The sequence below is a fragment of the Coregonus clupeaformis genome, chromosome 24, assembly GCF_020615455.1.
Source record: "Coregonus clupeaformis isolate EN_2021a chromosome 24, ASM2061545v1, whole genome shotgun sequence".
Lineage (NCBI taxonomy): Eukaryota > Metazoa > Chordata > Actinopteri > Salmoniformes > Salmonidae > Coregonus > Coregonus clupeaformis.
In genome coordinates this window covers 3,618,838-3,633,060 of record NC_059215.1, presented here as the reverse complement: position 1 = coordinate 3,633,060, position 14,223 = coordinate 3,618,838, and the positions used below count along the sequence as shown (strand labels likewise).

The window sequence follows — 14,223 nt, the reverse complement described above, 5'->3', positions numbered from 1 at the left end:
TCAAGGGCACTTCGATAGATTTTTCACCTAGTCGGCTCAGGGATTCGAACCATCAACCTTTCAGTTACTGGCCCAATGCTCTTAACCGCTAGGCTACCTGCCGCCCACACCCCGCTACAACCACTGTATGACAACACACACTCACTTGAATTCATTCAACAATCAACACCGCTACTTCCACTGTCTAGACTCTAGTATGACAACAGACCTATTGAGTCCTAGACTTATTCTAACATCATTTGGTTATAGTTAGACACTGTACATGGAAAGATCCCCCTTCTTACCACTTCTCCTCTTCTGTGGGCTGTGACGTCAGCCTGGAAGGAGAAAAACACACACAGGGTTAACTGACACACACCACACACAGTTTCCCTTATACTACAAAAGGACAAATGTGAAGTCTTCTGGTGTAATGGCAATACAGTTCCATTAGCCTTTATCTCAGGGATGGGCAACTTTGATAGGGGTGGGGGCCACAAAAAATCTGAACTCATCATGAGGGTCTGCATACCCACATCCATACCCACACATGCAGTCAGAGCAGGTCCTAGCCTTTTTGGGGCGCTAAGTGACATTTTGTTGCCCCACCCACCCCTCTTGACAGTAGAGAGAGAAAAAAGTTTGAGTTAATTTCCTGCAATTCTTCACATTTTGCCATAGGGTGGAGAGAAATGTTTGCAGTTTTTAATATGATATCTGAGTGAGGGTGACAAACAAAATCAATGGGGGCCCCCCGGTCGGTAATTGACCATGATTACTACAAGGTTTGATAGCTGGCTAGACTAATTTACCAATCTAAAAAAAATGTAGCTGACATGGGCTAATTGAGTGACTGTCAGTGACTGACAACAAGAGAAAAACTGCTGATGGACAACCAAATTTCGAAATTGCACCTGGTATATTCTACTATTATAACTCACAACAGTAAGTAGAGACACCGACTGAGGTTTATTATCTTATCAAACAAAACCCCAAAGGACAGAAATATTTGCACCGCAGTTTCAAAAGGCCCAAATCTGCATGGGCATGCAAACGTCAAAACATTGGTAGCTATTAGTTACAGTACATGCCGAAATGGCCTAAAACTTCACACTGACATCAAAAACACAAAACAAAAGGCTGCATTTCAGGGAGGAGAGACGGTCTTCGGAGAGTGAGAAGATAGAGCTCTATCTATCTATCTAAATCCCTGTGATCTGTCCAGTTTGGAGTGTTTGAGGCCCGGAGTTGCAGAGACACGCAAGCACTCACTGACCTGGAAATAACCCCCAGAATGTCTGTGTGTGTGTGTGTCGGTGTGTCTGTGTGTGTGCATGTGGTACAATTTATTCTACACACACACAGTAACTGGAGACAACACTCTATTGTACTCTAACCTACACCTTATGCCATTACCAGACTAGATCATCCTTATGGAGCTGATAACATCATGCTCCTGTGTTTGTAGTGGCATGTGTGTGTGTGTAAGAAAGAATGTGCAATTGTATACTACACTCGCCTCCTGTCTATCTCAAAGGGTACGTGGAAAACAGAGCCAACAGCTGTATTCGACCTGACTCTTGTGCCATGTCGCACGTGTTTCTGTCACTGTGTTGCGCGCACGTTTTTCTGTCCCTGTGTGTGTATGCATGTATTTCAGAGACTTACAGCACGTCCTCTATCTTGGAGATTATGTGTTCGGCACAGGAGCGTTCTCTCTCCAGCGCCACGCGGTCTCTCACCCTCTCTGTGTCCAGCTTAGCCAGCTCCCCCTCTGCCAGGGTCAGACCCATGCTGCGCTTCTGCCTGTAGACACATATAGGCAGATAAGCACAGATGCACAGACAGACACAGGCAGACACATGCGCGCCCACACGCAAACAAACACGTATGATTAATCCATTCATTAATTATGTGCAAATCATCATCTTTGAGAAGTGTGAGTGTGCTCACGTGTGTGTTTGTAGTGTGCATTTATGGTGTGTGGGTTTGTGTGTGTGTGTGTGTGAGAGAGAGAGAGAGAGAAAAAAAGAGACTGTGTATATCAGTGGAGACTCCTCAGAGGAGGAAGGGGAAGACCAGTCTTCTCAGTGAAATTCATAAAAATAAAAATGATAAAGCATTGAAAAAGTTTTCCTTTTTAGATAAAACTATACTAAATATAATCACATCACCAAATAATTGATTAAAACACACTATTTAGCAAAGAAGGTCTACAGTAGCCTCAACAGCACTCTGTAGGGTAGCACGATGGTGTAGCCGGAGGACAGCTAGCTTCCGTCCTCCTCTAGGTACATTGACTTCAATACAAAACTTAGGAGGCTCATGGTTCTCACCCCCTTCCATCGGCTTACACAGTAATTATGACAACTTCCGGAGGATGTCCTCCAACATATCAGAGCTCTTGCAGCATGAAATGACATGTTGTCCACCCAATCAAAGAATCAGATAATGAATCTAGTACTGAAAGCATAAGCTACAGCTAGCTAGCACTGCAGTGCATAAAATGTGGTGAGTAATTGACTCAAAGAGAGACAAAGACAATAGTTGAACAGTTTTTAACAAATTAATTTATTCCAAAATGAAGGAGAAGCAAGAGAGAAATATATACAGTGGGGAGAACAAGTATTTGATACACTGCCGATTTTGCAGGTTTTCCTACTTACAAAGCATGTAGAGGTCTGTAATTGTTATCATAGGTACACTTCAACTGTGAGAGACGGAATCTAATCCAGAAAATCACATTGTATGATTTTTAAGTAATTAATTTGCATTTTATTGCATGACATAAGTATTTGATACATCAGAAAAGCAGAACTTAATATTTGGTACAGACACCTTTGTTTGCAATTACAGAGATCATATGTTTCCTGTAGGTCTTGACCAGGTTTGCACACACTGCAGCAGGGATTTTGGCCCACTCCTCCATACAGACCTTCTCCAGATCCTTCAGGTTTCGGGGCTGTCGCTGGGCAATACGGACTTTCAGCTCCCTCCAAAGATTTTCTATTGGGTTCAGGTCTGGAGACTGGCTAGGCCACTCCAGGACCTTGAGATGCTTCTTACGGAGCCACTCCTTAGTTGCCCTGGCTGTGTGTTTCGGGTCGTTGTCATGCTGGAAGACCCAGCCACGACCCATCTTCAATGCTCTTACTGAGGGAAGGAGATTGTTGGCCAAGATCTCGCGATACATGGACCAATCCATCCTCCCCTCAATACGGTGCAGTCGTCCTGTCCCCATTTACAGAAAAGCATCCCCAAAGAATGATGTTTCCACCTCCATGCTTCACGGCTTGGGGTTGTACTCATCCTTCTTCTTCCTCCAAACACGGCGAGTGGAGTTTAGACCAAAAAGCTCTATTTTTGTCTCATCAGACCACATGACCTTCTCCCATTCCTCCTCTGGATCATCCAGATGGTCATTGGCAAACTTCAGACGGGCCTGGACATGCGCTGGCTTGAGCAGGGGGACCTTGCGTGCGCTGCAGGATTTTAATCCATGATGGCATAGTGTGTTACTAATGGTTTTCTTTGAGACTGTGGTCCCAGCTCTCTTCAGGTCATTGACCAGGTCCTGCCGTGTAGTTCTGGGCTGATCCCTCACCTTCCTCATGATCATTGATGCCCCACGAGGTGAGATCTTGCATGGAGCCCCAGACCGAGGGTGATTGACCGTCATCTTGAACTTCTTCCATTTTCTAATAATTGCACCAACAGTTGTTGCCTTCTCACCAAGCTGCTTGCCTATTGTCCTGTAACCCATCCCAGCCTTGTGCAGGTCTACAATTGTATCCCTGATGTCCTTACACAGCTCTCTGGTCTTGGCCATTGTGGAGAGGTTGGAGTCTGTTTGATTGAGTGTGTGGACAGGTGTCTTTTATACAGGTAATGAGTTCAAACAGGTGCAGTTAATACAGGTAATGAGTGGAGAACAGGAGGGCTTCTTAAAGAAAAACTAACAGGTCTGTGAGAGCCGGAATTCTTACTGGTTGGTAGGTGATCAAATACTTATGTCATGCAATAAAATGCAAATTAATTACTTAAAAATCATACAACGTGATTTTCTGGATTTTTATTTTAGATTCCGTCTCTCACAGTTGAAGTGTACCTATGATAAAAAATTACAGACCTCTACATGCTTTGTAAGTAGGAAAACCTGCAAAATCGGCAGTGTATCAAATACTTGTTCTCCCCACTGTATATAGAGAGAGATTTGTCTTTTTTTTTTCACTTTCAGTTTCACTTACTTAGCTAGCAAATGCAGCTAGCTAGTTTAGCCTACTGAAACACCCTGCTCAAACAGAGGGATGCTATGTTAGCTAGCTGGCTATGACTATCCAACCCAACACAGGAACTCTTCCAAGTCAATGTAAACTTTTGGTTTTCTAATTTATTGCCACCGAGGCCTGCCGGTGTAACTGCTTACTGACTGTACACTGTAACGTCACTGCATGATTGTAGCGGGTTTACTAACGCGTTAGTTCTATTAGCTTTGCTGACTATGACGTTACCTTAGCTAAAATTGTGACAACGATGTAGGCTGTGTGTAGCGGTTTGGCTTGGAAAGGTTTTTTCGCCTGGTCACATCCAGCTGATGTGTTGTGGATTGATGTCCACAAGCGAAGGGAAGAGGTGAGAGGAGGAGAGCGCATGCGAGAAGGAATACAACGTGGCTGTGTATTTACGCATGATCAGGGGTATATTCATTCTGACAATTCTGTTGAAAAACGTTTCTTAAACAGAAGCAAACGGAACAAAATGGGGATAAACATACTTGAATTTGTCCAATAGAAACTCTCGTTTGCAACTGTTGGACTAATGATATCAGCTAGATGCAGGCAAGAATGTGCAAGGCGGTATTGAATGTCACTGTCTGTCCATGTGTCACTGTCTGTCACCTCAAATTTGTCTCTCGACCTGTGTGCAGCTACGTTGTAAACTTTATTTAATAGGCTAGGTTGTAGCAACCTCATGATGGGTATAGGGAAAATTTGAGTATGATGTAGTAGTCTAAACCTATCGCTGTTACATTGAACTGGGTGAATGGAATATGAATGACAGTCATCCAATATGCTGTAATAGAAATAAGGCCATGCTCATGAAAAAAATGTGTCCTCCCTCATCTTAAACGGCACTGACCGCCACTGGTGTACATGTGTCTGTCTGAATGTGTGTGTGTGTGTGACCTGAAGTCCTCTAGGTTCCCCTGGATGTCTGGTAGCAGTGTGTCCTGTAGCAGCTGTGTGTACTGTCTGTGCAGCTCCTCTGGGATCAGCTCAGGTCTCCGCCGATCTGGGAACACACAACAGCATGTTAGTCAACAGACATACACACATTTAGACACACACATTACAGTCATTTAGCAGAGGCTCTTATCCAGAGCAACTTTACAGTTAGTGCATACATCTTTTTTTTCTCATACTGGCCCCCCGTGGGAATCGAACCCACAACCCTAGCGTTGCAAGCGCCATGCTCTACCAACTGAGCTACACGGGCCAACTGCACTCACACAGTTTCAAGCTGTCTCCCTTTTTTGGAAACGTTCTAATCAATTACAGTAGACGATACAGTACTGTATTGCTATAACTGTTGCTAAACTTATACAAGATCTGAGAGGATTAAGTGTAAACAAAAAGGGTTGAACCATCTTACCTAGTTCAGAGGCAATAGACTCAGGCACAGCTACTTTCAAATTCTGCAAGAGAAAGAGAGAGTTTCAAGTATCTTAGCAAAAAAAGAACAGAGACTTTCAGCAATTCAATCCCAACAAACACAAATACCATTTCCTTTGCACCCATCATAGCAGATAAAGACTGTACATTTAAGAGGATACTAAGCATCTTGGAGATCAGCAGAAGCACACCGTTAGTAAAGGAACTTGGCTGTCCAGACACACTCACACACTTAGTGGACAAAGATTCCTCAGGCAACAGAAGGAAGACTGGAGAGAAGAGAGAGGAGCAGAAGAGAGAGGAGCAGAAGAGAGAGGAGTAGAAGAGAGAGGAGCAGAAGAGAGAAGAGAGAGGAGCAGAAGAGAGAGGAGCAGAAGAGAGAGGAGTAGAAGAAAGAGTAGAAGAGAGAGGGGTAGAAGAAAGAGGAGCAGAAGAGAGAGGAGTAGAAGAAAGAGGAGCAGAAGAAAGAGGAGCAGAAGAGAGAGGAGCAGAAGAGAGAGGAGCAGAAGAGAGAGGAGCAGAAGAGAGAGGAGCAGAAGAAAGAGGAGCAGAAGAGAGAGGAGCAGAAGAGATAGGAGCAGAAGAAAGAGGAGCAGAAGAGAGAGGAGCAGAAGAGATAGGAGCAGAAGAAAGAGGAGCAGAAGAGACAGGAGCAGAAGAGAGAGGAGCAGAAGAGAGAGGAGCAGAAGAGAGAGGAGTAGAAGAAAGAGGAGCAGAAGAGAGAGGAGCAGAAGAGAGAGGAGCAGAAGAGAGAGGAGCAGAAGAAAGAGGAGCAGAAGAGATAGGAGCAGAAGAAAGAGGAGCAGAAGAGACAGGAGCAGAAGAGAGAGGCAAAAAGAGGAACTAATGGATGGTGCTGGGGTTTTAATTCACACACAAACGCAAGTAATGCGCGTGTTGACTCATAACCCGCAGTCACCGCGGTTATATCCGCAGCGTGGGTTTAGGGTCATGAAATACTGTGTGGATGAAGGGTGGGTGGGTGATTGGCAGGTTGAATAAAGAGAAAACAATACCTTAAAAAATCCATAAATGTATAATTATTGTGCAATTTATATCTATAGGCTACATTGAGGTTTTTCTTTAATTATGTTAGGCTATCTGGCACTAGTGCATAAGCCTAAGATTTAGGGCCTGTACGTGCACCAAATAGCCTACACGCCAATCGTCAAATACTTTTGGGAACGGGCAGAAAAAGTTAATGTCAATCCACGGAGGCTAAAAAAGAACAATGTCGGAGTTTAATTCAATTAGAGAAAAGCTGAGAAATGGAGAGTTGAAAATAAAGAGAAGGGAGGGCCAGAAAAATTATGTTTGGAAAATATTTGGTGAAGTGGTAAAAGAGGATGATAGCATTGCCGGCTATGTTATGTGTGAGGTGCTGTACAAATTCGACAGTCACAAGACGAGGACTTCAAATAGGCCTATGACACGTCAAGGAAACTATAGCCTACTGTTCAGATGGGTTAAATGGAAAATGAAATCTGGACACTGATTGTAGGTCTATAACCTCGCACATAGCGTTAATATTAACTCCTGCAGAATTAAGCATTTCTTGCAGTAAAATGACATTCCAAATGTAGGCAACAAATTTACTCTGGAACAGCAGTGGAGAAATATGATTTCTTTATTTCAGCATCTTGAGTTAGATACTGTCTGTAGAGGTGCTATCTTTATCAGCATCATAAAAGCTGATAGTATTTCTACCACATAAAATATGCTTCCAAGCCGAACTGAAATCTTATCAGAACATGTTGGGTCGTTTTCACAGCTTTCTATTTCCTTACAACCGGTCAAACTGATGTCATTTGAACATTTTGTCCAGAAAATCATAAAGGTTTTGGAGAGGTGCGGGGGGCTGCCACACTGAGTGCCTGGGAGCTGTTGCTTGTGAGGTTAAGTGTGATGCTTAAGGTAGCAACGGCAGGCAATGACATCAAGGATTTGATACCAGCAACCCTCCGGTTGCCAGCTCGCCACTCTAACTGCTAGTGTGTGTGTATGCATTTGTAAATGCATGCGTCAGTGCGTGCCTTTGTGTGTGCTCCCACATAATGTATGTGTACATGTGTGTCTTACCGCTGCTCGGTCCATGAAGAAAGTATAGAAATCAATGAAGATCCGTCTGGTCTCTTTGGAGTTGGTCTGCTTGTACAGGTCAGCGTAAAGATAGCACAGCTAGGAGAGGACGAGAGGTGGTTAGGTCTTAAATACTGACCAATGCATTCTGGGGTCAAACCACCAAAGTGCTAGAGAGTAACTGCTGTACCCTATTAGAAAAAAAGAGTTTATTAGGGTTGTAGAATGTCACCAAATTCCCTGGACATTTTCTGAAAAGAATTGTGATTTTGGGACAGTTACCAGAATGTTGTATGCCTAGGGCTCTATTTCAACAAATTTAAGGCAATGGTAAATCTAAGCGCAAGCGGTAGCGCTATAGGTTCATGGATGTGTCAGAAATATTTGTGTTATTTTCACTATTACAATTTTCGGCACACTTGCTGGCATTGCAGTGAAAGGGCTGGGTTTTGATGAATAAACAAGTTGTGTGTGTGTCGAGGCTCTTCACTGGCCAATCAGAACGTGCTCCATGGCGAAATATGTGACTCGTTTCAGGAAACTAGGCATATGTTGCAAGTCACTACTTCTCAGGAGCGGCATTTGAACGTAAACATTAGTTTTTTATCAAAATGCGTTTTTTTGGCAGAATTGCCGTCTGGAACATGTGAACTTTCATGTGCCTTAATAACAAACTTGTATTCCATCCATAAATACGAATAAAATGGTTAAATTAGAGCCTAGTTGGTTTAGCCACGGAAAAAGACCGGAACCTTCCCGCTAGCCATGATTGGCTGAGATAATGGATGGGCTGGACATGCCGGGAGATGAGTTTGGATTGGTCTGCCATGTAGCACGCTTCTGTCTATAATGTGAGTGCCGTTTTTGAAAGATATAACGTTACATCGAGAACTACACAAGTTTTGCTACTTTTCTCAACAACATTGATGTTGGGGTGGTAGGTAGCTTAGTGGTTAAGAGCATTGTGCCAGTAACCGAAAGGTCGCTGGTTCTAATCCCCGAGCCGACTAGGTGAAAAATCTGTTGATGTGCCCTTGAGCAAGGCACTTAACCCTAATTGCTCCTGTAAGTCGCTCTGGATAAGAGCGTCTGCTAAATATGTAAAAAATATATATATAAAAAATAAAAATGCCCTGAATTTAGCAGGCGCTATTGACAGCTCAGTAGGAAAAAGTGATGGGCTACTTTCTGCACACGCCACGGTCAGTGTGAACCGGAGTGACTTGACACAAAGCTGGCCAAACAAGATGTAGCTACAAACAAAACAGAGTTAAAAAGTTCCAGTCTGCCGTGAAGTGTTCATCCATGTATACGGGTAAGAGTCTAGCTAAATTTTCCAGATATAAGTTTCTAATTTTGTCAGAAAGTCGTTTTTATTGCAAGTTAAAGCGTACTGTTAGTTAGCTAGCAAACATTAGCTTGCTGGCTCCCTAGCTAACATTATGTGTATGATGTGTGTAGCAATATTATTCTAATCAGAAATCCATTTGCATTGCTAGTTATAGCCTAATGTTAGCTAGCTAACATTTAACCTAGTTTGTTAGCTTTAGCTACCTGCAGATTCATACTACAGCTATGACAATGTTTGTATTGGTAGTAGTATGAGTTGGGGTTATGCCGGTTCATTGTTTAGCTAGCTAGCTACCTAGCTAGCTACATGTCTAACAAAAGACTCCACTTCGGCCGGATTATTACATGACCCATCAAATTAGCCAGGTGTGTCTGGGGGTGATTATGGCCATCTATTGTATTTCATGAACATGTGTACATGTCTAGACAATAGTGACCCATCCACTTAGCTAGATATGGCTGGGGAGTGGTTATAGCATTTCCTTCATATGACCCATCAATTTAGACAAGTGTGTCGGGTAAGCGTCATCTAATAACGATACATTTTTATAAAATATTTTTATCTGGACACTTTCTGTTTTTGATATTGCTACTATGCTAGTACTATCACTGTAGAGTTTACACCTTCTGTATCCTGTGTATGTGACAAATAAACTTCTATTTGATTTGAGATAGAGTGTGTTTACCACAAGGCCTCACGTGAATCCTTAAAGAGATGGGTGGGGCTTAAGAGGGTGTGAACGATGCTGAATGGGTGTAGACAAAGAAGAGCTCCCCATTAGGTGTACCAAAACATTCAAGGGCCATTTTTTCAAAAGTGGGGTTACAAGTTTATCAACTTTCAAAGCAGAATTACTTTCCCATTGTTCCTCAACTGCAAAAGTTTTAGAACACCTACTAATTCAAAAAAATTTATTTTTATTTTAAAAACTATTTTCTACATTGTAGAAAAAAAGTGAAGACATCAAAACTATAAAATAACACATATGGAATCATGTATTACCAAAAAAGTGTTAAACAAATCAAAATATATTTTATATTTGAGATTCTTCAAATAGCCACCCATCCATGTAAAACATTGAAAATGTTATCCTTTTTAGATAAAACTATACTAAATATAATCCCGTCACCAAATAATTGATTAAAACACACTAATTAGCAAAGAAGGTCTACAGTAGCCTCAACAGCACTCTGTAGGGTATCATCATGGTGTAGCCGGAGGACAGCTAGCTTCCATCCTCCTCTAGGTACATTGACTTCAATACAAAACCTAGTAGGCTCATGGTTCTCACCCCCTTCCATTGACTTACACAGAAATTATGACAACTTCCGAAGGATGTCCTCCAACCTATCAGAGCTCTTGCAGCATGAAATGACATGTTGTCCACCAAATCAAAGAAGTAATCTAGTACTGAAAACATAAGCTACAGCTAGCTAGCACTGCAGTGCATAAAATGTGGTGAGTAGTTGACTCAAAGAGAGAGAAAGACAATAGTTGAACAGTTTTGAACAAATTAATTTCTTCCAAAATGAAGGAGAAGCAAGAGAGATATTTATATAGAGAGAGATGTCCTTTTTTTTTCACTTTCATTTTCACTTACTTAGCTAGCAAATGCAGCTAGCTCGTTTAGCCTACTGAAACACCCTGCTCAAACAGAGGGATGCTATGTTAGCTAGCTGGCTATGACTATCCAACACAACACAGGAACTCTTCCAAGTCAATGTAAGCTTTTGGTTTTACTAATTTATTGCCACCGGGGCCTGCCAGTGTAACTGCTTACTGACTGTACACTGTAACGTCACTGCATGATTGTAGCGGGTTTACTAACACGTTAGTTCTATTAGCTATGCTGACTATGACGTTACTTTAGCTAAAATTGTGACAACGATGTAGGCTGTGTGTAGTGGTTTGGCTTGGAAAGGTTTTTTCACCTGGTCACATCCAGCTGATGTGTTGTGCATTGAAGTCCACAAGCGAAGGGAAGAGGTGAGAGGAGGAGAGCGCATGCGAGAAGGAATACAACGTGGCTGTGTATTTACGCATGATCAGGGGTATATTCATTCTGCCAATTCTGTTGAAAAACGTTTCTTAAACGGAAGCAAACAGAACAAAACGGGGATAAACATACTTGAATTTGTCCAATAAAAACTCTTGTTTGCAACTGTTGGACTAATGATATCAGCTAGATGCAGGCAAGAGTGTGCAAGGCGGTATTGAATGTCACTGTCTGTCCATGTGTCACTGTCTGTCATCTCAAATGTGTCTCTCGACCTGTGTGCACCTACGTTGTAAACTTTCATTCACAGGCTAGGTTGTAGCAACCTCATGATGGGTATAGGGAAAATTTGAGTCATGTAGTAGCCTAAACCTATCGATTACATTGAACTGGGTGAATGGAATATGAATGACAGTCGTCCAACATGCTGTAATAGAAATAAGGCCATGCTCATTAAAAAAAAATGTGTCCTCCCTCATCATAAACGGCACTGACCGCCACTGATGGACATGTAGCCTACATCATGGAGGGGGTTTTATGCACGTCCAAAACAAGACCTGCATGGCTCAAATAACGTGGGCCTGCCTACAATGCATAGATAAAAAGGAAACGTCAGCTCACTGTTTTGCTCCTCTCAAACGTGATATATTAATAAAGCTTTGGTGATTAAGATTTATTTCCAAACGGTCTCAGGAGCCAAACCCTTTATCGACAGTCTTGACTACTCCATGACTGCCTTGGGCAGGACAAAAAAAAGCCTTCATTGAGAGGAGGGGAGGCTATGCTTGGGAAAAAACATTGGTTTCTAAATACAAAGTATACAGGCACCAAAAGCAGCTACTTTTGGTTGGTCTTAAATATCCCTATCAGCGCTGCCTGAAATTATCACTTTGGATAATGTTTTTAAGGACACACCTCAAATATTTCTGCCCTGCCCATCTGAGCGCAAGCGAGCTGATATAAGACAGGTAAATTGCTGAATCTGGTGTTAGCGCTGGAGAATGCCAGTGCGCCAGTTTTTACATGACGAAATTAACGGCAGACGAAAATAGAGCCCCTGCAGTTCATTTATGGTGCTTTTCCAATGAGACTTACCCCCACACCAGTGGGCTGCCAGTGTTTTATGTTAATGTCGCTCGTGTTTCCAACAGGAATCTGACACTTAAGACTGGTGGCGAGCAGAATCAACAACCTCTGCATCATTCAAGACTGTTGCTTTGTGAGAAGGTGTTAAAGTTCACAATTAACCAGTGTTATGTAAATGCCAGCTGAAAAGTACCCAGGGTCTTGCCTTGGCTCCAAATTAGACATTTAATTGGAAACAGAAAAGTCTGTGCCTTTTGGGTAAAACACTGGGGTAAATCCTCAATTGGAAATGTGCCTACAGTAGCTATTTTGAATGTACTTTATGAGCATTGTGAATGAGCGTAAGAACATGTGTGTGTTAGGCATGGATTTTGATTGTGTGTGTGTGTGTGTGTGTGTGTTTGTGTGTGAGCCAAGGTTATTATAGTAAACTAAAACTGATCATGAAAAAACGATTTAGTCAACTGAAATAAAATAATTAACATACCCGTCTGAAAAACTACAACTATAATGAAACATATCTTTGACTACAAAACTAATAAAAATACAAATCTAATGGGGTTTTCAAGCTACTGAATCTGGCGGGTAAATGTGGCCAAGAGATGGCGATGTTTCAAAAAGGCCTTGCTTGTGTATCACTATCACTAGCTATCACTAGCTAATAGGTGAAAAAAATTCCTCTATAGCTAACTCGATTCTTCTTAATGTACTACTAAGGTTAAAAAGCAATGGGTTGGTGTAAACATGAGCGAGAGAGAGTTTCCTTTCACCATATTTTTTGCACCAGTGTCGATGCTATTCCTTTTAAATCCAAGTCACATTGAGATTGACTTTATAACCTTAGCGCTTGAGAATCCAAGGCCATACAGCCATAAGGTTCTCATTTGAACAATTGACCACAGCGGGGCCAATGTGTACAACTGTCTCAACGATCTGTCTAACTGTTAATAATCACAGCGTACAATACGGTTTTGGAATTATTTTACAAATACAAAAGATGCAATATCTTTTGTATTCGTAAAGTTATTTTTGGATTATAATTAAGTTGAGTATTCAAGGTTTCCAAAACCATTTCGCAACCAAAGATAATTTGTTTCTAGATAGAGCACTTCACACTCGACCAGATCACCTCAGCTAATCAAAAGGCACGTAGAATGAGTCCAATATAGTATTGGAGTCATAAGATGGGCTAACCTAACCTATGACCTGACCCATCACCTTATGTATTACTGTCACCCTGTTGCAAGAAGTGACATCTCAAAAAACACAAAAAAACTATACAACCCAAATGGTTCTTAGCCTCCCACCCATGCCTTCTGTCCCTAACACCTAAACTTCAACTAAATAAAAACTAGAGAATCTAATGGAAAAATGAATAGAAAAACACAAATTGTAATAACCTTGGTGTGTGCGCGTGTGTATATGTACATTGTGTGTGTGTATATACATACAGTGGGGAGAACAAGTATTTGATACACTGCCGATTTTTTTATTTGATACACTGCCGAGGTTTTCCTACTTACAAAGCATGTAGAGGTCTGTAATTTTTATCATAGGTACACTTCAACTGTGAGATACGGAATCTAAAACAAAAATCCAGAAAATCACATTGTATGATTTTTAAGTAATTAATTTGCATTTTATTGCATGACATAAATATTTGATACATCAGAAAAGTAGAACTTTAATATTTGGTACAGAAACCTTTGTTTGTAATTACAGAGATCATACGTTTCCTGTAGGTCTTGACCAGGTTTGCACACACTGCAGCAGGGATTTTGGCCCACTCCTCCATACAGACCTTCTCCAGATCCTTCAGGTTTCGGGGCTGTCGCTAGGCAATACGGACTTTCAGCTCCCTCCAAAGATTTTCTATTGGGTTCAGGTCTGGAGACTGGCTAGGCCACTCCAGGACCTTGAGATGCTTCTTACGGAGCCACTCCTTAGTTGCCCTGGCTGTGTGTTTCAGGTCGTTGTCATGCTGGAAGACCCAGCCACAACCCATCTTCAATGCTCTTACTGAGGGAGGTTGTTGGCCAAGATCTCGCGATACATGGCCC

At 41.9% G+C, this 14,223-nt stretch overlaps 1 protein-coding gene across 1 annotated transcript in view; it reads right to left on the bottom strand.

The window, feature by feature from the left end:
- Positions 1 to 14,223, bottom strand: part of LOC121537727 (rho guanine nucleotide exchange factor 12) — a 164,832-nt gene that overhangs the window by 32,856 nt on the left and 117,753 nt on the right. The window contains exons 14-18 of the mRNA XM_045206985.1: positions 7,731 to 7,829; positions 5,632 to 5,674; positions 5,166 to 5,271; positions 1,648 to 1,785; positions 285 to 317 (exon numbers count right to left, since the gene is read on the bottom strand). Coding sequence (XP_045062920.1) covers positions 285 to 317; positions 1,648 to 1,785; positions 5,166 to 5,271; positions 5,632 to 5,674; positions 7,731 to 7,829 — 419 coding nt within the window. The remainder of the gene's footprint in view (positions 1 to 284; positions 318 to 1,647; positions 1,786 to 5,165; positions 5,272 to 5,631; positions 5,675 to 7,730; positions 7,830 to 14,223) is intronic.